Below are 26648 nucleotides of genomic sequence, written 5' to 3' on the forward strand. Positions count from 1 at the left end.
ATAATTAAAAACTAGAATTCAAGTTTTCACAAAGAAATATATAAAATTAATGAAGAATATTTACAGCTAAGACATCTGTTTTCAGAGATGGATACATATACATGCATATTATCAGACAACAAACTAATTTATGTCATTCAGGCTTTACTGAAATAATCTTACATTGTTACTGTGATGTGACAGTATATGACTGATAATGATCAGTATGTTTGTCTCTGAATTTAGCATTAAAAGGGTATTTTACAAAACAGAATTTTTTATTTTTTATTTTTTTAATAAACTTGTGGAACACATACGATCATTACTCAGTAATACATACGATCCAGAGTTATAAAACTATAAACTCTGGGAAAAACAAAACAAAACAAAAACAAACAAACAAACAAACAAAAATTAAGTTACTTAATATGAGGCCTTCTTTGCCTTCTTTAACCTAATACTTAAATGTTACGGGAATCTTCACTTAAGCAAATGAAATCATTATGCCTGTGAAAGATCAATGGCTTTGCCCATTAAAAAAAACTATTAAAACAGTATTTTGGAAACTAAGACATAAAAAAGCACTTAGGATAAGCACAACTGAAAAAATTTAAAGAATACATAAACACCATATGTTTTCGAGGAAACATATTTTTTGCTGGTATGTGATTGACCAATGAAGCAAAACAACTACTTATACAAGCACAACCCCATCAGCTTTTTGCACAAAACATAAATGGTCATACATTGTCCTAGTTTTTGCTGACAGTTTGTCATTCAGACTTTGATTTGTTTCTAATGCACAGCTGGCACCCTACTTCAAAATAATCTAAAGCTAACTTCATTATCAATTGCAGAAGTTATTTACTTTTCTGGTGCAAGTTTAAGTAAGGCTGTTGTTCACTTGATTGTAGATACTTTATTAAGCCTCAAAAACCTCCCATGCCTCACTTTTTCCTTTTTTGGCCTGATTCAGAAATGTATTGATAAACTTCAGCTACAACAAGAATCTCTCATAAGTATTCCCAGGATGAACATTGAACTTATTAATTAGTACTTGTAGCAGAGCTACTCAGTGACTCCAATCCCCATTAAACAAGGGGTTGACTATAAGGCTGTGACTGCTCTAGGATCTGACAACTTAAAGCAACAAACAACAGAAGAACTGAGACAGAGAAAGATGCTACTAAATACAAATTAATACAAGTTAAACACACACATTCACAAACACCATGTGCTTTGCTTCACTGTAGTTATTGTTTAATAAAGATTGAGCTGTTAAGCTATACATCTTGCTATTTCAGCACAAAGATTCAGAAGGCAATGTTGAACTGGTCTAGTAAGATTCTTAAGAAAATCCAAGGAACATGTCTCCAAGGAATATGGTAGCTTCATAAGACCAGCTGGTGCAGTTTAAACTATTACACAGTTTGTAATTCAATTAGAATGAGGCCTTTTGTATTCCATTGCTATGTGTTTTGTCAGGCACCCTCAAAAAAAAAAAAAAAAAAAAAAAAGAAAGCCTCTTCTCTTTCTGTCTTTTTTTCCCGTTCTGTCCTGGAAAAATATTTTTTTTTTCTGCTTCAATACTGCACTAAAATGTATTCAATTATGTCTGACCCTCCCCACTACCAAAATTTAATGTTATAAATTTGATTATGCATTTTAATCATGTTGGTTTGATTTCATTAACAGATTTCCTCCCACTCACCTCTGTCCTCACAAAGACTTTGCACACTTACATTTCTGCCATCTGTATTTTGTGGCCAAGTTGTGGAGAACTGGCTTTCAGTCTAGCAAGCAACTAAAATTGCTCTTTAAAATGGATCTTTCCCAACTATAAGTGCAATACATTGCCAGTTCTTCCTTCTATAACTACTTTCTCACATATTCTAGTTCCAGCTCTGATCTAACAGTAATGTCTATTAGCTTTTCTTCAACCAGAATTTCAAGGTTATTACGGGTACCAGAGTGACAGAAAAAGAGGCTGAGACTGCAGCTCTCCCCCAGAACATCACTGAGATTCACTGCCTATTCAATGGCTTTTAATATTCATCATTTCCCACTTGTTCCATAATCTTAAATTGTTCTACATACAAAAATAAACCTAATTTCTCACAGTTCCCCACTAAAGTAACCAAGTCAACCAAGAGCTGAGGACCATGACTAAAGGCGTAGGTGACAGTGTGAGAGGTAAGCACATCAGGCTGCTTTGCCAGTTAACGTATCCGTGCTCTTTGCTATTTTATAAAAGTGTGTTGTGGTTCAGAGTGAAACTCAGTAACAGGCTTCTTCCCAGGTTAATGCACGTAATGGCCTTTTTGACTGCTGTGTGAGGGTTGTTTGTTTTTCCCCTGCTTTTAAGGCATTCCTATGGCCAACCTGACATAGTTAATTTTAGAAAACCCTTAAGAACTTTGCAAGATGGAGGAAAAGTATTAACAGGAAATAAAAGTCAAGAGGCAGTAACAACTATTCCATGTAAATGTAAAATATTCCCATATTCCCAGTTTTCTTCAACAGACACTACCAATTCAGGGGAAAACAGAACCTCCCTTGTCATACAAATATTTATAAGTCATGTAAAACTGGGCTACAGAATTTGAATGAATGTAAAATGTCAACATTTTACATTTCACTTGGTTCTCAAATTTTAATGCAAAGAATTTTAAAACAAGATATGAGAAAGAAAACTTCAATCTCTAGCAAGGCTGTTCTGGCTGTGCAACTTGTCTGCCACTTGCAGACTCACTTTTACCTGTGAAGTAGCAGAAAGAAGAAATACCAGATCATGAATTGTGGCACAGAAATGCAGGTATGAGAGTTAAAAAAAAAAAAAAAAAAAAAAGTGAAAATGACATTTTAAGCTTCTATTGTCGAGAACACCTTAAATATTTCCTGAAACAGAGTCAAATGGCAAAGTTGGACAGATAGCACGAACCTCAGACCATGTCATCAGAACAATGACAACTCCAGAATACTACGCACTATGTCCTGGTTCAGCTAGAGTCAGTACCAAAGCTCATCTGATTTACCTCCACTGGATCAAGACCCTTGTGATTATGTCCTGATCTGAAATTCACAGCTCCTTGTTTTTACTGAGATAGAGAAAACAGACATCCTCCTTCTTCATAACATTCCTAGGTGCTGTTACTACTGTATGCCATCCAATAGCCTCATTTCAGTTTATTTGCTATAGTGGAAAAGAATCCACTTCATTAATAGGGAAACGATTGACCTCTGGTGAGGCTGCAGCTTGAACACTGTGTTCATTCTGGGGCTACTCACTACAAGAAGGACATCGAGGTGCTGGAATATGTCCAAAGATGAGCAAACAAAGCCAGTGAAGGGTCTACAGAACAAATCTAATGAGGAGTGGCTGAGGGAACGGGGGTTGTTTAGAATGTAGAAAATGAAGCTCAGGGGAAACCTTATTGGGCTCTACAACAACCTTAAAGAAGGCTATAGTGGGGTGGGGATCGGGCTCTTCTCCCAACCGCCAAGAGATAAGATGAAGGGAAAAGGCCTCAAGTTGCACCAGGGGAGGTTTAGGTTGGATATTAGGAGAAATGTATTTAATGAAAGTGTTTTGCAGCACTGGAACAGGCTGCCCATGGAAGTGGTTGAGTCACTATCCCTGGAGGTATTCAAGAATCGTGCAGATGAAGAACTTAGTAGCATGGTCTAGCGGTGGACTTGGCAGTGCTAGGTCAATGGTTGAAATAGATGATCCTAGAGGTATTTTCCAACCTAATTGATTCTATAATTAATATTCAAATCCCCTTAAGTTAATATCTTTATATTACTTTAGCTTAATCATTTATAACTCTGTAACACTAACCTTTGTCCTAGATGCTTATTTGGGAGCAGCTAGCTACATCAAGAAAAAGTAAGGCTACAATAGTTGATCTCCCCCCTTCAAAAAGTTTCTTACTTCATATCTGCAATCAGCATCCTCAGAATACCAGTTCAGTTATTTGGGCTATGCAATACAATTTTATATACACATTTAATGCTATTCTTGCTTTAACTTCAAAGGATACCTATATTGACACTAATTCTGTTAAAGGTACAAAATGTCTGTCTGCATCTAATATCTTCTAAGTACATTTTAGTTGCTATCTGCATTTTTTAAATTCTGAGAAGGAAGAGAGTGGAAAAAAGACAATTATGTAGGTGTTAATCACATGGGTGGGAAACAAATCAAGCCATTGCAGTCAGTGACTGTCTCTGCACAGCTGTGTAGGACTCTCCATGCTGAGCCCTGAAGTCCTGATTGCTGGGTAGAGGAAGTCTGGCTGTGCATCACTTGCACATTTGTGGAAGTCTGAGGGGTGCACCAACTCTGACCATAGCCAAGGTGAGGTTACAGCAAGCTCAGGAGGTGTCCTGCACCTGGTAGGTGGGGAGTCAGGAGATAGGCCATAATCCTGACTATAGTTTACTGATGCACTGCCATGTGATGATGGACGTGGAGTTGTTTTTTAAAGTATTTTGAAATATTTGGCAACTAGGCAGCTTCTTCATTGTGTTTTAACTCATTCATTGTTTTTGCTGCTTTCACATTTCACAGACTTTAGACCCAGTCCTGCATTGGCTCCACGGAGCAAGGCTTTTTTCCTTACAAAGCTATTTGAATGATCTACAAACTCAGTTTCAGGTAGCTTACAAATATCTAGCACCAGGAACTCTGGTTTATATATATTATGAATAGTCATTTGGTATTATTTCTGTAAACCAAGAAATTATTATACTAGTTTCAATTTGCTTAATTTGCCAATGCAATAGAAATTCTGCATTTTAATTAAAGGATGAGGAAAACTTCAAGTAGCTATAACAATGGTATACAACCTAGAAGCAGGGATGAATTTATGGGGAAAATCAGGACTAGTAAAGGGGAAAAGGGAAAGTTTAAAACATACTGTCATTTAATGCAACAAAGGTCTTAGCTTTTTTTTTTTTTACTTTTTTGTGAATAGTTATTTATGAAGTAATAAAAGAAAATAGTAAGATTGGTTTTTAATGTCACTGTGAACAGAATATTATCTTTGTTTAATGTAAGCAAGAGTCCCATAAATCTATTCTGTTGTCTAAATTACACTCAAATATACTATACCAGATGGGTCTGCAAATGTTATCATCTTAGTTTTCCAAAGAAACATGTTATTTTGGAGAAATGTAGTTTCATTTACTTACTTACAATGTTAATCAAAAAACAAAGCAAGAACACTTACAAGTCCATTTGCCTTTTAAAACAAATCCTAGTCCATTTTCTATGCCTATTACATTTTTGCTGAAATGGTCTACAAGGACCTCTGCTAACACAGTGGCTTTCTAACTTAGGTACTTTTATGAGTGCATCATTTAACAACCTTCATGCTGCCCTTATTTTTAGCCAGTACTTTTCTGCTCTGGATTAAAACCAGAGGCTAAAAGGAGCAATTTAAATTGCTAACTCCAGTACTGTGCAGCTGCTCTTTCCATGGCAGGCTAATGGTAAAGTGTGAAGGTCAGGTATCTCTAAATTGTACACAGTAACAGATGAGTAGAGTACTAGAATAACCAGATTCTCTTATTAATCTGGCTATTGGCAACAAATCCTTTGTTCCCTTACCTGCTGAAGTGGGAATAAAACCACTACCTCTATAATTTGTGCTGCTTTTTAATTCATTGTTCAGCATCCAATGACAGAACAGCGTATTAAAGCAGGCAGCCTGAGCTGTTCAGTGGAAAAGTGAGTAACCTAACCCAGCAGTATGCAGCAACAGTCACAACGGGAGAGACATGGAGAGGTTACATCTATTATGCTTTACAGTTCTGCAAAACTGAGCATAGAAACAGATACCAGGACATGATCTACTATATAACAGTAATAAAAAGAAAGTTGCCCTGAATAAGGTATTCTTTCGAGACTGGCTTATTGTCTTGTAATATTTTGGGCATTTGCCATATTCCTCTTTAATAAATTTCAATGTTACAATAGGTAAAAGTAAAATCCTCTCCAAAAGGAATCTGTCTGTGAATAAAGCATCTGGAATGTTTTAAAATGAATCAAGAGTCCCCAATACTAAAGGAAAAAATAGGCCTTTCGTATTGTTTTGTTTTTAAAAAAAAATAACAACAAAAGTCAAACAAAACATTACAACACTATCCCAAACTAAGTTTATGAAGAATGTTGAAGGAGACAGGAGCATACTTTCTTTGACCTGAAAACTGAATTGATAAATTCTTCTTACGGTGTATTTAATTTGTGTATTCAAGTCCTTTGTTTATCAGACATTCAGCATACTGGCAACTCAAAAAAGCAGGAATATTGGCAGGAGCAACATTTATATGAGTAACAGAATACACTACATCAGTGCTTTCTCTAAGAACCACTAACAATATAATTTAGAACAACAGCCTTTTTGCTTGCAATTACAGTTGCAGTTATTTTAGGTGTGACATTAAAGATCAGTACTTTGAATCTATGGAAGTCTTTCTGCTTCTTGCAGACATCACTCCCATGTCACAAGAACCTGTATGACTCTCACTGATAAAATCTTGCTGGACTGGAGCTGGCTTCTGTCAGTAATGGCAAAACAACAACTTACGTGAAGAAGGAGAAATTCACAGATGAGAGGTATGAGGTGTTTTTTGTTTGTTTGTTTGTTTGCTGTTTTTTTTAATGGAAATGTATTTGATTAAAAAAAAAAAAGAAAAAAAAGAAGTAAAACATCATTTTAGTGACTATGGCTAGCCTTAGCGCGTAATTCATTCAGGACAATTAGAGTACATAAGCGATCCAGAAATAAAACTCATTTATTAATTTGACTTGCAAATCATTTTTACCACCTGAAGGAGAGGGCCTTAAGCTGATTAGAGGTTTCCCTTACAAAATACCTTATTTTATTCAATAATCAACCTGTTTAAACATCCCCTTGTATGAAGTATAAAGAAATGTGACTTGCAACGATAGTTCTGTTTGTTTTATCCAGAATGAGATACCTAAAAATCCCTCAATTTGTATTAAATTATAAATATAAATAAATAAAAATGCATGTACTTACTGATATATCATCACTAAAATCTATTTCATCCAAATCAAGGTATTCAGGGGCTTCCATTATTCTTCTATGGACATCTTGCGTGCCTCAGCATAGTAGTAAAGACCTGATTAAGAAAAGAAAAATGGATTGTCTACTAAATAGTCAAAACTTCACATAAATAGTTTAATATAGTTACTAGACTGTTGAAAACATATAGAGTGCATGGACACATCTTCCATAAATTAATACTAAAAGCTAAACATTTTTTCAACTCTAATCTGCATATCAGGTAGAAGTCATTTGATTTTTTAGAAAAGATAGCTAAGTGGTACTTGAAATGGAAGTCATAAATACTTTATCCAGCATCACTCTGTCTTTCTAGAAGTTCAATATAAGCATAAACACCTAAGCTGTTGAGCATACTCACCACCCTTTAACCACAGACATTAATGACCTATCTTCTCTTAAGGATGTTGTTACTTTACTGGCCAGAACACAGCAACTTCTGCTATTACAATTTTCCTCTGCTCAAGAAGGCAGAAAAGAACTGAGCAGCATGCTGTGCACAGAAACCACAGTCCTATCACACCTTATCTCCACTTCTCCATACAGACACAAAATGCAGACAGTGCTTTATAGACTGGTGGTTTATCTGTCCTCAGTCTGCAACTTCACTTCCTCCTGAACAATAACCAAGGCAACAGCAGAAGTATATCTACGTGCACTGATTTTCAGGGCTCTTCAACTTTTTCTCACTGCAAGGGGAAAAGGAAGCAAAAAATTCTCTTCCAAAACAAGAAATTTGGCCGGAAAATTCAATACATATTTATGAACAAATTGCAGTTTAAGCATTCAGAAGATCAAAGATAAAACACTCATAACTTTCTTAATCCCAAGTAGAATGAAGTCTTGCATTGTCACTAAAGACAAGTATAAAAGCAGAAGTTAAAGTGGAAGAGGAAGCTATTTTAGAAGAAGATGATAAAAAAGTGATAATCTTTTTACATGATGTGAGACACTACGTAAGTGTTAAGTATTATTATGGAAGGAAATTAATCCTGTTAGTACTTGTACATAACAAAAGGAAATGCCTGAAGGAAGAGAAAAAAATGCAAGCCCAGATTATCCATATGGCAATTGCCAAGAAATACATTTATGAATACTGACAAGTCAGCTGTGTAGGTCTAAATAAAATCATTATATGAGTCACTTATATGTGGGTACGACTGTCCACTTTTCTGCAGGTGTTAAACTTACTGGCAGACAAAATCTTAATCATGAGTCTCCTTCTCCTTGATAACAACCCCGACAAGCACAAAGCTGATCCTAAGACAGATGTTGTTGAAAAGTTGTTGAAAGAAGAACCAAGAAGCACATTTATAGTTTTAAGCTGAAAGAGCTGGAAAACATTTTTTTTTTTATTTTTTCACTGAACTACTGAAGGCAAAGTATTCAGTATAATTTTATAATTGTGAACGAACAACTTCAGCTACCTATTTTTGTCTCTTACTCTGGCTGTTAGTCTTGAGTGAAGCAAGGGAAATGAGATAGCTACAAAAGGTAAGCACAGTATAAAGCCCTCATTCCAAATTTATGTGAGAAAATGGAGCTATAACGTAAAACTAATCAGAAGGTGTTCATTTTTCAAACTTCCGAAATGCTAAATTTATTCTTAGAGGGAATCACTAAAATCAGACAACATCTTTGCAATGAAAGGAACTAGCTGTGAATAACGGTGACACAGATTCTTCTTATCATTGCCAATTTTGCTTCCTTAAAAGAAGCATAGAATTTCAGAATACTTCTCTTTTTTAATTTAATTTAATTTTTTTTTTTTTTTTTTTTAAGATTTGTGCTTTAGCATGTATTTGGGCAACATTACAGCTTACTTGTGGCAAAGTGCTGTATATCACATATACCATCAGGACACTAACAACTAAGTTGCTTGTACAAGCACAAGACCCCAGAAAAACAATTTCTGTTTGTTTATGTACATATATATGTGGACACTTGGTGATCACTGTTGCATAGGCACAATTTAGATTCGGCCAAATGACACAAAATCTCCACTGTTAACCATTTTAAAGTGAGCAATTTAAGAGCCAAAATAGCTTCTGCAGAGCTACTAGAATCTCCCTTATAATGTAATAGTGCAGAACAAGACAAAGAAATGAGGCAAAACAATTGGTATGGAACAAGGCTACAATGACGTGCTCAGTGGTATGGAGCACAGAACAAAGTTACAAGTTTTCATGAATATTAAATGGATTAAAAAAAAAATTAATCCCAGTATGTTTAAAAATTAATGGAAGAGGTAAATAAAGCTACTCTAAACATGCCACATAATAAACCATCCTAATGTGTAATCTCAACATTATGTTTTTCTTTCTTTTTCTTTATATTATTTTTTACTGTTAAAACTGATTTATTTTGGAAAAATACACCTGCCCAAACAAGAAAAAGATATAACTTTGATAAAATAACTATAATCCTGTCTACCACATATCTCAAGATTCTCAAATGAAAAGATCTCCTCCTTTTGAAATTTTTTAAATCCTAAATTACAAGAAGCCATAGAGGAAAACAAAACAAAACAAAAACCACACTGCATCCATATGTGCTGATGAAAAGGCTGCATTTCAGCTGGAGATGTATAAACCTCATCATGTCTGTCCACAGTCTTGTAACATTATTTCCCCCAAATAGTGTCTTCCGTCTCCTTGAAAGAAAAAGACTATGAGACACAGAAGGGTTGAAGAGAAAGTCAGTAACCAAAACAAACAGATTTTCTCTGTGGAAAGATTCTCTTTCTGAAGATGGTGCTTGGTTATGTGTAAAGACAGGGAACAAAACTCATGCTTCGCTTGCTATACTTACAGATTTTCAGTTTTTTCTCAATGCAGTGAAACTGGACATCAACTGGGTGAACAAATACTATTACTAAATAAGATTTTCCATGACAGTACCTAGAGTGTTATTCAGGAGGTGCACTTTCTGAAACAAGTTCACAGGGTGGAACTACACCATATATAATGCAAAACACATGGTAAAGACAGTACCCAGGGTTGTGACTGTTTTGAGACCTTTGCAATGGCTGAATCCAGCATATCATCAGAGGTATACACAATTTGAATAGCATTCACAAGCAGACAATAAGCAAACTGGTGAAATTAAAGGTAAAAATAATTACAAAGTTGCACCTGCCAACAATGGATGATAACAGATGAATAATTTATTCCCAAAATAAATTTCCTAACTGTATTTTGGAAGCTGTACATTAAACATTTTATAAAATTTTAACCCCCAAAAGGTATTTCCTTTCTGATAATTTGGCTTGCAGGAGGGAGACATACACATACATACTTATACAAGTAAAAGAAATCCTGTCTGCCCAAAGTATTCAAAGCAAATAGGAGAAAACGGCATAAAACATCATCTAAAAGTACTCAAGAAAAAGTGTTTTTTATTGTTGCATGAGACATTTCCATTAGGAGAAGTCATACAGCTAAAAATTACCACACAGAAATGTGGCAATAGTTGTATTGGCATAATAATATCTTGCATATGTTGCATTGCAACAGATACTGAACAGTGATTAAGTAGCAAAATAGAACAAAATAGGAAAACCACTATCCTTTTCAAACAACAATTGTAGCTGTTTTTCCAAAACAGATTTCCTCTGATGTTGTCCTTCTATGCTAAAACTATTTGTCTGAACCCAAATCCTGTTACAAACATTAAATACAGTTAGGTGAATCAGGAAAATAAAAATAAATAAATAAACCAAAGAAAGCAATTTACAGTAAAAATGAAACAAAACAAAAAAGCAATGAAGTAATAGATAATGGAAACAAATCTGATAATTTCTGCGAACACTAAAACTCCACCCTATGCTGATGGCAGGCATTGCCTACAGGTGGAAAATTTACATTGTTCGTGCTTCTTCTTGAACCCAGATCAAGTCATGGATTTGTCTCAGCTCACAGACTCAGAAAACAGCCATACCAACAGCAGCCCCAAGGGACTGGTATGGACTGCCACATGAGGATGAAGAAGACTCACTGTGGGAACACTGGGAATGCTTTAAAAGCCAGTCCTGCCACTGATTTTGCACTGGAAAGTCAATGGCCATTGTCTTATCCATGCTGATACACATCAAGCAAGAACAAGGCTACACAGATGAACATTTGCCTGTTTGTCAATTAACTGAGTGAATGAAAAGACGGGTATGGAGGCAGAAAGTAAATAAGCATCAGGTTCAGTTTCTTCTTCTGTTTGTTCAGTGCGAAATTGTGGAGTAACGAGGTTGTAGTGAATTCAGTAGCTTCGGAAAGGAATCTGACCCAGTACCTCAGCCAAGAACAGTCTCAGCGTTGCTCATGAAAGACTAAATCCAAGAGGGTGCACAAGGGAAATGTTCTTTATTGAACCAAAACAAAACAACTGATCACTGGTAATTGAGAATGTATAATTTTAATTATTTATGGATATATAAATAGCAAGAACAAATAACAATAAAGATTTGCTGTTGATTAAATGTCTACTTCAGCTGTAACTAAGAAATCCCGCTGAATGCCACTTGGGATTTTATTTTCCACATCTCAGAACAACTATACCAAAATATTTGGGGATTTACTTAAATTTTCAATCAAATGTAAAGTAAATCAGATGTAAATACTTCTATAGTGGTTGGAAAAGGCTGTTTCCTTAAGCACAGTTAATATTAAAGACTTAGAACTTTAAATCCTAGAATGCCATGATGGTTGCTTTTTAATTAGAGGATACTGTTACATTTTACAATTATATGTTTGAGATAAAGAAATAAACATGTTGCCCTTTCACATGCATCGGATGCTATAGTAACTCAAGATTCATGGGTAGGAAAATGAAGGCTTTACATATTTAAAATAATGTACATGTTTCAAATAACACTTGAAATATGTTCAACTGTCTGAACTTTATTCTCTAGCATTAAGAAATGTCAGAAGAACTTAAAAAAAAAAAAAAAAAAAGAAAGAAAGAAAAAAAACTTTTTTTTTTTCCCCCATCAAAAAAGTAGAACAGTGTAATTTTGCATTATGTTGAATGACAGGGAAAAGCCTAGCACCCAATTAAAGCCCACAGTTCAGGAAGGCACAACATCTTACAGCAGGAGAAAAAACCAAAAATGTTGAATTCAGTCCCTCCACCTTTGTATTCCACTTTAACAGTGAGTGAAGCCAGATGAACTTGGCCTTGTATTAGCTATTTTACTATAAAGCACAAGGAAAGCGCTATAACACTGCCATAATTAGGGAACATGGGAACTGCACTACTGAATGAAAGCAAAAAAGCTTGGTCACTGGGTCCTAGCACAGCTAGTCTTGGCTGAGACCACTGCATCTCCAGCCATCACACCGGTCTTAATGCTTTATGCTACTGCTGTCTGCTGCGTGCTGTCTTATGTTAAAGACTATACACTCTTTGGGACAGGTATTGGGTCTATTTCTCTGTGTCTGTCTGGCCTTTTGCATAGTCTGTGTCCTTGTCAATTAACAGAGCCCCTCAGTACAAGAGTAATTCAATTAGCTAATGAACATGATGCAAACACAGTGCAATGGACTTTGACGGAGGTTCTATATGAAGTTGTGTAGGAGCTCCCCAGAACAACTGAAAATCCTTATTCACTAAATACAGATGGCACCTCTGCAGGTAATAAATGCAGAACATAAGAAGAAAGCATCAAAGACATGAAAAGCTTGCAGCTTCATCTTTATGTCATATGTGTGAGCAAAACCTTAAATAGTATACAAACATGCACTTTTAGAAAAACCCCTCATTCATACTAACATTCTCTTCAATAACACTAAGGGGGAAATTACTTGAATATGATCAGTAAAAATTCAAGCAGACCTAAGAATGTAAAGGGAAACGCTGTAGCACAAACAGAGATTTATTTGTTTCTGAAAGGTATCACTTCAGGTTCATGCATTGAAATAAAATGACAACCTGGCATGGTTAGACTGTGTTAACACTATTAAGTCATTCAAAGATTTGTGATCCACAATGCAGTCTGAAGTGTTAACCACTTTTTGTTACCTTCTAGGGCTCCCAAAGTGTTTTTTTTTTTTTTTTTTTTTTTTTTTTTTCTAATTACGTTAAATAACATTTTTTCTATTACTTGTTCTGCTCAGTGTCTGGATTGTCGCTCTCTGACTGAGCACCTCTTTTGTACTAGTTTGTTTTATTTACTTTTCTTCATTCTATGTAAGCCAAGAAAAATATATCATGCAAAGGAAATTATATGTCTAGTCAACTTTAAAATATAAAAAAATATATAGAGGGGAAAGCTTAATAGGAGCAGGAAGAGATTTTAAAAAATAAAGATGAATTTTAAAGAACATCTTGTAAGAAAAATGAGAAGTTAACAGTGAGGCTGAAAATGATGTGATTTATTTCAGTGAAGGAATGAATTCTGAGACTGGGATTACCTTATCCCTTATCACGTTTATTCAGAAGTTTTCCTGAGTTTAAAAGTTCATAGCAGCAATTTATAACAGTATGGTACTTCTACAGCAAGTCAAAGTAAAAGCGCTGCTTTTAATCAGCATGCAAGTACCATTATTGCAAAAGCTATGCTGATAGTACAGGAGGAAGGAATGCAGCAAAGTACAATGATTTTCCAACAAGTAAAAGATGCTATTTTTAAAATACAATTTCAGAAAAACCCTGCATTCCAGACATGCAGAAACAATGCACCCGCAACCCTAAAGAGGCACAGATACTTAGCCCAGTCCTGTTCCTAATGCAGTCAATGCATGTTCAGCACAGATTTTAGATGAGAACAAATGTATTTTTCTCTAGTCAAATGTAACCAGACTTCTAGATCTCGAAATTTATCCAACAATGCATATAAAACAATTTTATGGAGTTTCAGAGGAAACTATTTTAAAGAAGTCATGTGAAGACAGGTAATAGCGTGTGGTTCACTTGCTTTATCATATTATGAATTGAACAGAAAATTCTTCACAGCTTGAGGTATTTTGACATCAAGTATTTTTAACAGTTACAGTGACTGGCACTGTACCAGGCACATATGTATCAGGATCCGCAGCGTGACGAAAAAGTAAACAGCAATTTAACAAATATGAGGTCAATATTCAGGCTACTGAGCAACATGACTTACTGAATAGTTGTTTGTATTCTAAAAAAACTTGGAAGGCATCTCATCTCTTCACTGAGAAACACTCCAGATTTCTCATAATAAAACCATCCTTTCCAGCATACAGTTTTATATTTCCTTCAAGATTCAAGCAGAAAGAAAAATGGACTGCAGGCATTAAGCAAGAATGCATGCACTTGAGTTTTCTGGAATGAGGCCTAGAAAAATAAGTATGTTTGTTTCAATTATCCTTGAAGAAGAAACCTTTGGAGTTGGAAATTAATATTTGTTATTTTAAAACTGAAACAGCATACGTGATTCAAGCATTGTACAAAAGCTAATGCACTGTCTGCTTAATCTTAACAGAAAGATCAAAATAAATAAGAGGTCAGCTGATCTTATTAAAAAGAGATGTTTGGTTAGTTGTATTTGATTGTTGTTGTGGTTTTTTTTTTTCCCCTTTGAACTACTACAAGCCTATTTACTCGTAATATGAAATACCATGCTGTTGTTCAATATTAATGTTTACTCCATGGTACTCTAGCTCATATGGCAATTGCTTCAGATATTTCCCACCAGCTAACTCTATTGTCTTTAAGATTCACTGATATGCAGATCAAAACTAGATCCAACAACCCACCTCTTTATATGACATCTGCACATGTACCTATAAATGGAGGGAACGACCAGACAGAAACCTCTCTAGAGTACACAGCAATATTACATGCTACACTATTCCACAGCCTTTACTATAACTTATTTCTATAATGCCACTGTTTGCAGTGATCAAGTAAAAACAGTGGCCATAGTAGGACAATGCATATACTGAACTCAGAGTGCATTTGGGTTAAAATGTACAGTTGCTGTCCTTGATGCAGTCCAAAGCCATACTGCAGGAAATGCAGGTGGTGTAATTTACTTCAGTTTCTAACAATCTTAACTTTTGCACTAGAAATTGACCTTGGCCTGGCTCAGCCACTTATCCACCTGACAACTTGTGCTAGTAAGAAAAGCAGTGCTTTCACTGATGTGCCAAGCACAGAGGTGTAATTTCTACTGAGCACGCTGCAGCAGCATACTTTTCCTCTCCCCCTGTTAGATATTGTTACATGTTTTGTACACAGGGACCACAAAGTAATTATAACTAATAATCATGTTCCTTCCTTCCTTAGTAATTTTCCATATTAAGAAGGGGGGAAAGGGGAGGGAAAGAACGAGATTTTACCTATAATGGGGGATAGAACGAAACAATGCACTGTTCATTCATCTCAGTCATTTTTTTGTCAAAGGGTATTAAACTAGTCAAGTGTAGAAATCATCTTGTAGTTTTACCTAGCTGATTTGCAGTGCTGCTTTCATTCCATTCACCTAAGCTACAGAAAACTACTTCCTGCCAGTCACTGACCCTATTTGGGCACAACATCTGTTCCCTTCACTTGTTTAGAAAGGGTCTTTAAATGGTAATGAGCTTCTGCTTCTTCCTTTAAACTGTTCTACGAATATGTATTTAACCTCATGTTGTCCTCAGTTATGATTCGTTCTCAAAACTTCTTTCTAGGGTCTTCCCACTAAACTTTTTGTGACAGTGTGACATTAAAATGCTGAAGCATTTCTGATAGATGAACGGGGAACTAGTTACCAAATCTAGGCTATAGGTGAAATACTGATATCAATTGAAAATGATCTACTTGGAAATTTAAAATCCAGACATGTAGAGGCACAAGAAATAATAATATTAAAAAAAAAAAAAAAAAGCTATTCTACTCAAACTATCAAGTTCTTATCATTCAAGTATGAAAGGGTCACTTTTTCCTCAGAAGATCAGCCACTTCACCGTAATATATACTTGATTTTCTCATATGAAATGTTCCAGTGTTGTTCTGGATTTTTTTGGTTGGTTTGTTGGTTGGTCTTTTACCTGTGGGTAAGATTCTCCTGAACCTCCTTTTCTGCAGGCTGAATGGTCCCAGCTCTCTCGGCCTCTCTTCACATGAAACAGGCTCCAGTCCCTTAACTGTCTTTTTGTCTCTGTGCTGGACTTGCTCAAGGAAGTCTGTGTTCTTCTTGCACTGGGGAGACCAGAATTGGACCCAGTACCCCAGGTGTGGCCTTGCCAGGGCTGAGCAAAGAGGAAGGAGCACCCCTATTGACTTACTGGTAGCACTTGTCCCAGTGCAGTTCAGAAGGCTTCTGCCCCCATAAGGGCATGTTGTTGGCTCTTGGCCAGCTTGGTGTCCACAAGATCCTTCTCTGCAGAGTGTGTTTCCTGCAGGTCAGCTCCCAGTGTGTATTGGTGCGTAGGGTTATACCTCTCTAGATATAGGACTTTGCATTTCTGTTCGCTGAACTTCAGGAGATTCCTATCTGCCCTGTCTTCAACTATACGCATGTCCCTTAGTCAATTTTAACAGCATCACAATCATCTAGTGTGTCTCTCACTCTTCCTAGTTTCTATCAACTGCAAACTTAGTACTGGCACAAGTACTAGCCCTGATAGCACACCAGTAATCACTTGCCTCCAACTAAACTATGCATAGTTAATCACAGCCCTCTGGACCACGCCATTGAGCCAGATTTGAACCCACTTGCCTGCCCACTGATTTAACACACCCTCTGTAAGCTTTTCTGTGCAGATGTTATGGGAGACAATGTCAATAAGTCTCAGTAAACAACATGCACTGCTCTCCCATCATCCACAAGCCAGTCACCTCACTGTAGGTGACACTATCAGGTTGATTAAGCGTGGTTTCTCCTTCATAAATCCATGCTGACTACTGTAGATCACCTGCTTGGCCTTCATCTCTCTTGAAGTGCTTTGCAGGAAGATTATCTCCATTGACTTCCTAGTCATTGAGGTGAGGCTGACCAGTGCTGTTTCCTAGATTTTCCTTCTTGCCATTCCTGGAGACAAGAGTGACATTTGCTCTCTTCCAGTCGTCAGGAGCCTCTCTCAGCTGCCATAACCTTTCAAAGATAATAGAGAGTGGCCTCACACTGGGATCAACCAGTTCACTCAGCACTCCCTGGTGCAAACCATCAGACTCTGTAGGCTTACGTGTTTCCAGTTTAAGTGCTCCCTAACCTGGTCCTGCTCCACCAAGGCCAAGTCTTCCTTGCTTCAGACTTTCACTCTGGTCTCAGTAGCCAGGGATTCCTGCAGCCAACCAGGGTGGTGAAGACTGAGATGAAGAAGGCACTGAGTACCTTGGCATTGTCCATGTCACTTGTCACCAGTTCTCCATCTCATTCAGCAGTGGCCTCACATTTTCCCTATCCTTCCTTATGCTGCTTATTTATTTGCAGAAGCCTTTCTCCTTGCCTTTCACATCCTTTGTCAGATTAACCCCAAGTCAGACTTGGCTTTCCTGGCCCTACCTCTGCAATTTCAGACAGCAGCTCAGCATTTCTCCTGGGTTATTTGCCCCTGCTTCCACCTCTTTTACATTTGTTTGTCATGTCAGAATTCACTCGGGAGCTCCTGGTTCATCTATGCACTGTGTAGGCCTCCTGCCACCTTTTCCTGAACTCCTGATTGTTGGGAGCTCATTACTTGAGCTTGGAGGTAATCCTTGTGTACTGACCAGTACTCTTGGACCCCTCTCCTCTCCAGAGCCATAACACTGGATTCTTCCAAACAGATCTCTGAAGAGGTGTACAAATTAGTATTGGAGGCTGTTCTGTTAACAATTACTTCTTCAAGTATTTATTTTTCGTTATTCTGCTGGTATATAAATCTGTGTGAAATTAAATAAAAAGCAGTATTATTTATCAGCAGTCCTGCCTATGAGGGGAGGTCCCAGTTGACTGGCAGCTAGCAAAGGTGATGCCAATCTATATTAAGAGCCAGAAGGAGGGTCTGGGAAACTACCAGCCTATCAGTCTGACTTTGGTTCTGGGCAAGCTCACAGAGCAGATTATCTTGAGTACCATCACGCATCACCTACAGGACAACCAGGTGATCAAGCCCAATCGGCATGGTTTTACCAAAGGCAGGTCCTGCTAGATGAACCTACTCTCCTTCTATGACAAGGTGATGTGCTTAGTGGATGAGAGAAAGGCTGTGGATGTGGTCTACCTAGACTTCAATAAGGCTTTTGACACCATTTCCCCCAGCATTCTCCTGAAAAAGCTGACTGCTCGAGGCTTGGATTGATGTAGGCTTCATTGGGTTAAAAACTGGTTGCATGGTCAGGCCCAAAGAGTTGTGGTGAATGGATTTAAATCCATTCACCACAGTCACTAGTGCTGTCTCCCGGAGCTCAGTATTGGGGCCAGTTCTCTTCAATATCTTCATCAATGATCTGGATGAGGGGATCAAGTGCACTCTCAGTAAGTTTGTAGATGGCACTAAGTTAGGAGCAAGCATTGATCTACTTGAGGGTAGAAAAACTCTACAAAGGGACCTGGATAGGCTGACCAATGGGTTAACGCCAACTGAGGTTCAACAAGGCCAAGTGCCAGGTCCTGCACCTGGGGCACAACAACCCCTGGCAATGCTACAGGCTGGGGAAAGAGTAGCTGGAAATGGACATGGTGGAAAGGAACCTGAGGGTATTGGTCAATAGCAAGCTGAACATAAGCCAGCAGTGTGCTCAGGTAGCTAGAAGGCCAACAGCATCCTGGCTTGTACCAGGAATAGTGTGGCCAGCAGGACTCAGGAAGTGATTGTCCCTCTATACTCAGCTCTAGTGCAGATGCACCTTGAACTCTGTGTTCAGTTTTGGGCTACAAGGATATCAAGGTGCTAGAGTGTGTCTGAAGATGAGCAACAAAACTGGTGAAGGGTCTACAGAACAAATCCAATGAGGAGTGGCTGAGGGAACTAGGGTTGTTTAGCCGCTCAGGGGAGACCTCATTGTGCTCTATGATGACCACAAAGGAGGCTATAGCAGGGTAAGGTACAGGCCCTTCTCCCAAGCACCAAGTGAAGTGAAGTAAGATGTAGGGAAATAACTTCAATTTGTGCCAGGGGAGGTTTAGATTGGATATTAGGAGAAATTTCCTTACTGAAACAGTTTTGTGGCATTGGAACAAGCTGCTCAGAGAAATGGTTGAGTCATCAACCCTCGATGTCTTCAATGAACATGTAGATGTAGAACTTAGTAGCATGGTTTAGTGGTAGACTTTAGTACTGGTTTAATGGTTGGACTAAATGATCTTAGAGGTCTTTTCCAATATGAATGATTCTATGATTTCAAATGCTTACTGGATATCATAATGCTAGTAATGTAGGATATCCAACATTGACAACTAAAACCAAGGCAGAGATAAACACCAACTTTTCTTTCCATATACATTTTTACAGATTGACATGGTTTCAGTACTTCTAATTTTAGTGTCCTTCTCCTAGATGGAAGTCTACAACTGAAAAAAAAAAAAAAAAAAAAAAAAAGAACAAAAGAGAGACGATAATGCTTAAAAACTTCTTAGGTTGTGTAGAAACAGGAATACCCATTGAAATAATTGTGGGCATAATCATTATATAAACAAGCTGCAATTAGGATGCACTTATCATTGCATTATGCTGCTCATTATGACCAAGATATCCTGTTTGTTCTGCCTGTTCAAAAAGAAACAAAACCACCACCACTCCACCCTACCCCTTACCCCTCCTCTCCCCCCCCCAAAAAAAAAAATAAAAATGTCATGAAAGCAATTCTTTATAGTGTTTCAAAAGGAAGCTGGAGCTGGTAAACACATGTTCTTATGAGAAATTGCCATAATCTCAACTATATCCCAGCAGGCTCTGAAAATATTTCTCACAAAGTCTCTTCTATAAAATCTAGAACATATGTACAACAGACTATGTTTTCTGTCCTTTTAAGGAACTTGCTAGATTAATACAGAGGACCTTGCTCTTGCATTTCCTCTGAAATGTCTGCCTTTTCCTACAGGTATTCTGTTTGGTTGTGTTTTTTTTTTTTTTTTGTTGTTGTTGTTGTTGTTGTTGTTGTTGTTGTTGTTGTTTGTTTTTTTTCCTATTTACATGATTTCTGCACTTTTATAAGACTTGAAAGAGGCCATTAATGTTCACATCCAGACCTCCTATTTCTAATGCAGTATATCCAATACATAGTCTATTGATTTCATATTTCAATGCATTTCAATACATTCATATCATTAAACTCCCACCATTTTTCCAGGACAATTATCAGAGAAATCAATATAGACATTATTTTTTATGTGGTTGGAAGGAAGAGGTTTTGAAATTGACTGTACTTTTTTTTTTTATTTTTTTTTTTATTACTATTGACTGATACATCAAAAAGAACACAAACAGATCAACAGTTCCCTTACTAATTGTCATTCAGATAAATATCTATAAGCCATTAGGGGTATATAAAATTCACAAATTTCTAGATGGGAAATGATAACATCAATGAAATTTTTTTTAAAAGTCACCATTTGAACAATGCAGATCACTCTTTATAATCTAAAATGGACAGCATGATTCTCTCAGCTGTTCTCTTTGCTACTTTTCTGAGTTTTCATCCTTTCACATCAAACAAAACAATTCAGTTAAAGAAAGAAAACAAGAATCACACAAGACATGGAAACATTCTAAATGCAACTGGAGAAAAATTAATATGCAGAAAATATATTGATATATATTTTTTAATTATTCTCAATGTGTTCCTTTCATATCTCAAATTACACACCTAGCAATTAGTCTTCCTGAAGAGCTCTGTCACTATCATCATTGGCATCCACTATCATCTACTGTAATTACCTATTTTTACCCCAAACTAGAACCACTATCAGTCAGAACTCTGCTAGGACTACTGTGCATATTCTGTCTGAAAGAATATATCAAATCCTTTCTCAACTGATATTTTTTCAGAATTGTTCACCAGAGAGATAAACAAGCATACCTCATTGTCTTCCACTCACTGGAGCAACATTGACCATTACAATTTGTGCATGTTTCAATCATGTGTTTGAAAGACTACACAGATAATATAGGTAACTGGGGGAAGAGGGAGAGCACTTCTGTCTTGAGTAACTTACTACATTTGTACATGGATTTAGGACTTCTACATTCTGACCTACCAGTATTTTACTGTTACTTGCACTTACTCTATGTTGATGGAAATAGCTGCAGTAAATGCAGGGAAAAAAAAAAAAAAAAACGTTTAATGAATGTACAGAAATTTGTAACCTATGCCCTCCATGTTGAAATACCACAGATGGTAAGATTAGTTTTTAAACCACTGTGCTTTCCTTTACCACAGGCAAAGATATTGCAGCAGTATTTTTAACTTTTTGGATGTCAGTTGGCCACAATGACTTGCTACTAGAGTTGGAAACTAGACCACAGACGTCCTACTGCTAAATTTTAAATCTATCTCTTGGGTTTGACTCCACACTATAAATTACTTAAACAAACAGAAAAACTTTTCATTTGCACTTTTGTTACTTTCCATACAGGATTTTACTCTCCAAACTCCTATTCAGACTCCCCTGCTCCATTACACGTGACTCTTAAAGCTCATGATTTTAACTGCTCTGCCTAAAGGACTCCAACTACTTCAGTGGGTGTCACTGTTAATTAAGGACACATGGAAAGGAAATGAAGAAGCCAAAAAGCAGCCTTGTTGTCTGGAAAAATCACCAGCATACATGGATATGGGTGACAACAGTAGGAAAAACTGGTGCTAGATAAGGCAATGTTTGCAGCTGAGAAAAACAGTCAAGTGCCTCTTACTGAAGCATATGAAGAAGCTGAATGACTAAAAAGTCATCCTCAAATGGATCAAAAATTGGGGCCATGATGTCAGAGTTTCAAAGGTAATGAAGAAAAAAAACCTAAAAATATTAAAAAGGACGATCCTTTCAAAACTGTTGAAACATATTTTACTTTCCATTTATATAGTCTATTCAGACTGAACAAGGTGTAAATCATTCATAAAGCTATCAAACTATGTAGTGAGACAGACAGTGAGAACTAGGCAGTTTAATAAAAATGAGCAGACATGGCTTAATGATAAAGCAGAATAGGTACAAATTAGTACTGATTTGTTATCAGTACTAATCAGTAATACAGTTACAAATCTGATTTGTACTGATTTGTAACTAAGTTTTTTACTCACTGGTTGCTTCACTTTTGCTCCATACCAACTACATTTCTGTTTAATGCAAAAAGAAAGGAAAATAAAAATACAGCTCTAATCTCTCATCGCCCTTAACTAATTTCCGATTCTGATTCCTAGCCACCAGCCTTCACAAGTCAAATTATGCAACCATATCACTTAGGAGAACCTCTGAAAGAGGCTGTACGGTAAGATACAGGAACTATGTGTCTGAGTTGTTTATCATATAAAGAGTAGGATTGAGCTATCACTATTGAACTACCATTTCCAGTTCCCCCAACATCTCCACCTCCACTGAGATAATCCGTACCGCACTCTTGCACTCATCTGTGGTAATGACCATTGGGCCTACCAAAACAACGATTATGTTTAGTATAAAATGTTAACAGTGATTGTTGAAAGCATGTCCAGAGAAAGGCTACAGAGTTGGTGAAGGGCCTGGAGCACGAGTCCTGTGAGGATCAGCTGAGGGAACTGGGGCTGTTTAGTCCAGAGAAGAGAAAGCTCGGGGGAGACCTTATTGCTCTCTGCAACTGCCTGAAAGGAAGGTGTGGGGAGCTGGTGGTCGGTCTCTTCTCACAGGTAACCAGTGATAGGACTAGAGGGAATGGCCTCGAGTTGTGCCAGGGGAGGTTCAGGTTGGCAATGAGGAGACGTTTCCTCTCAGGAAGAGCAGTCAGGCACTGGGACGGGTTGCCCAGGGAGGTGGTGGAGTCACCGTCCCTGGGGGTGTTCAAGGAGAGGTTGGGCGTGGTGCTTGGGGACATGGTTTAGTGGGTGACACTGGTGGCAGGGGGGTGGTTAGGCCAGATGATCTTGGAGGGCTTTTCCAACCTGAATGGTCCTATGATTCTATGCATGACCAAATACCATAATATTTGTTTTTTCACCAAAAATTAGAACAAGCAATATTTCTACTTCTAGTTCTAGGAGGGTGTAAAAGAATAAGACAAGAAAAAAAAAAAAAAAAAAAAAAAAAAAAAACTAACTCAAAATGTTTGGCAGACAGCAGCTTAGCTTCATAAGCAAATATTTAGTTATCCAGTTATCCACAACTGACAAGTAAGCAGAAACACTGATTGGTTAGATTTGGTTAAAAATCTGAGCAAGTGATTTGCAAAAAAAAAAAAAAAAAAAAAAAAAAAAAAAAAAAAAAAAAGCACTAATGTTATAATATTTAGTTTTTAAGTAAACAATATTGTCATAGGAAAGTCTGTGCTTGTGTGGGTAGTAGCACTATAATTTCTAGTTTTATTAACATAACTTTCTGCATCTATAAAGCACATCATCAGCCTTGGCATGTGACCAAGCTGCAAGTGTAGTCACTTCACTGGAAATAAATGCAGTTGGCTAGGCAATGTTGTAAGACAGTTATTCCAGTTTTCCAGAAAAGAAAAATTTCTTTTACTACATCTTTTTCCCACATATACATACACTGAAACAAGCAACAATACTCCAGATAGGATCTGTCCCAGTTCCAGGAAAGACAGCTTTAATACCGTTCAGAACAAATCAGTGCCAGTTGCAACTGTTTTAAGAGATTATTCATTTTACACCAGCTCCAATTTCTTCCATTCACTTGTTACAATGTAAAGGTATATTACCATTATATCTGGAAAGCAGGGAGAAACATGGATTTCCTGTTTCATACATCCTACTACACAAATGGAAGTGTTGCCAATCCCATAATTTGCATTGTGGAGTACTGTAGACTTTGGGAATCTTATGTGGCTAGAATGTTCATATGGTGTTTCAATTACACAGATGATTCATTGCTTTTTATCATAGCTGCATAGTCTGAAAGAGAACTCTGCATCGCAATGTCAATTCAGCATTTAACTGCCAATGATGAATATGATCTTAGGTTGCTTGCTATCTAAAAAAATCTGTCTTCCAAGAAGGACTCTTGATACTCAAAAGTCAATTGTAACTCTTACAAATGCTTTTAGGAGATGAAAGATGATGTCTTTAAAATTGCAGAAGGAAAAAAAAAAAAAAAAGACATTACCTGCAGCTGTCAGACTCTTCTTGTCAGTGATTCAAACTCATGTAAAATATGAAAGTCCTTTATATTACCACCACCTTTTTTTTTTTTTTGTGAATAGTCACAATGTTATAATACTATATGTGAACTACAGTACAGATTCTGGGCTGAGTAGGCAGTTATGTAGATGTATACATTTTGTACTTTTACCGCCTTAAAATGATACTGAATTTATAGGTGGAATAACAGAAACAAGTGGACCCTAAATCATAGAATAATTTAGGTAGGTAAAGACCCTTAAGATCATCCACCTAATACTGTCAACCCACCACTAAACCATGTTGCTAAGCACCCTGTCCATACGTCTCTTAAATACCTCCAGGGACCACAACTCTACTTCACTCAACTCCACTTCCCTGGGCAGCGTGTTCCAAAGCCTAACCACTCTTTCTGTGAAGAAGTTCTTCATGATATTCAGCCTAAAGCTCCCCTGGTAAAACTTGAGGCTGTTTCCTCATCTTCTTTCACTTGTGACCTGAGAGAAGAAACCAAAAGCCTCCTGGCTGCAGCCTCCTTTCAGGTAGTTGTAGATGATGTATCCCGTCAGCCTCCTCTTCTCCAGACTAAACAACCCCAGTTCCCTCAGCCACTCCTCTTAACTCTTGCTGTCTTGTCCCTTCACTGGCATCATTGCCTTTCTCTATATATGCTTGAACAACTCAACGTCCTTCTTGTAGTGAGGGGCCCAAAACCGAATACAGTATTCAAGGTGTAGTCTCACCAGTGCCGAGTACAGAGCAACAATCACCTCCCTGTTCCTGCTGACCACACTATTTCTGATGCAGGGCAGGATGCCGTTGGCCTCCGTGGCCACCTGGGCTCACTGCTGGCTCATGTTCAGCTGTCTGTCATCAACCAGCACTCCAAAGTCCTTTTCTCCTGGGCAATTTTCCAACCACTCTTCCCCAAGCCTATACCACTGCATGGGGTTGTTACACACCAAGTGCAGGACTCAACACTTAACCTTGTTGAATGCCATGTGATTAGACTCTAGCCTAGCTGGCTCCTTCTGCAGAACTTTCCTAAGTTCTAGCAAATTGACACTCCTGCAGTTCTTATCATCCACAACGTTACTGAGAATACCCTTGATGCCCTTACCCAGACTGTGATTAAAATGTTAAACAAAGCTGGCCCCAAGACTGAACCCTAGGGGATGCCATTGGTAACCGGCTGTCAAGTGGATTGAACTCCCTTCACTAGCACTCTGAGTCCAGCTATCCAGACAGTTCTTCCCCTGAGAACAACTGGCCTTACTAGTAAGGGTAGAGGCAAAAAAGGCACTAAGGACCTCAGCCTTCTCAGCCTCCATCACTGTTTCACCTCACATCCAATAAAGGATGGACATTCACCTTAATCTCTCCTTTGCTATTGATGTATTTATAAATGCATTTTTGTTGTCTTTTATTGCACTAGCTAAACTGAGTTCTAGGTGGGCTTTGGCCCTTCTCGTTTTCTCCCCACACAACTTCATGACAACTCTATCGTCCTCCTGAGTTGCCTGCCCCTTTTTCTACAATTCATAAACTCTTTTTCTTCATGAGCTCCTGAGGAAGCTCTCTGTTCATCCAGGCTGGTCTTCTCCCCTGCCAGCTTGACTTTCAGAGCACTGTGATAGCCTACTCCTTCACCATTAAGGTTTTGTTCTTGAAGAAGATCTGGCCTTCCTGAACCACCTCACAAAGGGACTCTGTCAACCAAGTCTGTAAATAGGCCAAAGTCTGCTAACCACCTTCCTTGCTTCACCAAAGAGTGAAAACTATCATTTCAGGATTGCCATGCCCAAGACAACCTCCAGTCATCACAACACCCAAAAGTCCTTCACTAATTGCCAATAATAGGTCGGGTGGGAAAATTTCCCTAGTTGGCTCAATCACCACCTGTGTCAGGAAGTCATCCTCCACACACCACAGAAATTCTGGTCCCAAAATAGAGTTCATCTCTAACAGCCAAGTTCTCAATGCTCTGACCATTTATGAAGAATTTTACCCTCTTCAGCTGTTCAAACAGTTGAAGATCCAACACATTTGCAAATGCAGATGAGAAACTGAGCTTTGCACACATGCAGAACCATAGGATGTGCTGGAGATTCACACAAAGAAATTACTAAGCTTATGACTTGTGGGACAGTTTCAATACAAGGTCACTTCTGTAAAACTGTAACTGCTAAAGATTGTAAAGATTGTAATGATTGTAAAGATTGTAATGTCCCCTGTCACCATTCAAATGGTGACAGAGCCCATCACCAAAAACACTTACTAAAACACATTTTTTCCTGCAAGATGACTGAACGTCCCATTTGCCTGCAAGTTAGTTAAAGCTTGTACAAATTCTCTAAAAATGTAGCAGAACCTTTTAAGCAGTTATTT

At 37.6% G+C, this 26648-nt stretch overlaps 1 protein-coding gene across 5 annotated transcripts in view; it reads right to left on the bottom strand.

Moving 5' to 3' along the window:
* Positions 1–26648, bottom strand: part of SNCAIP (synuclein alpha interacting protein) — an 89032-nt gene that overhangs the window by 47089 nt on the left and 15295 nt on the right. For all 5 annotated transcript variants that reach the window (XM_084505336.1, XM_084505340.1, XM_084505337.1 and 2 more), the window contains one exon: positions 7029–7131. In XM_084505336.1, the coding sequence (XP_084361462.1) occupies positions 7029–7085 (57 nt within the window). In that variant the 5' untranslated portion in view covers positions 7086–7131. The remainder of the gene's footprint in view (positions 1–7028; positions 7132–26648) is intronic.

Source organism: Aythya ferina (assembly GCF_964211825.1).
Source record: "Aythya ferina genome assembly, chromosome: Z".
Lineage (NCBI taxonomy): Eukaryota > Metazoa > Chordata > Aves > Anseriformes > Anatidae > Aythya > Aythya ferina.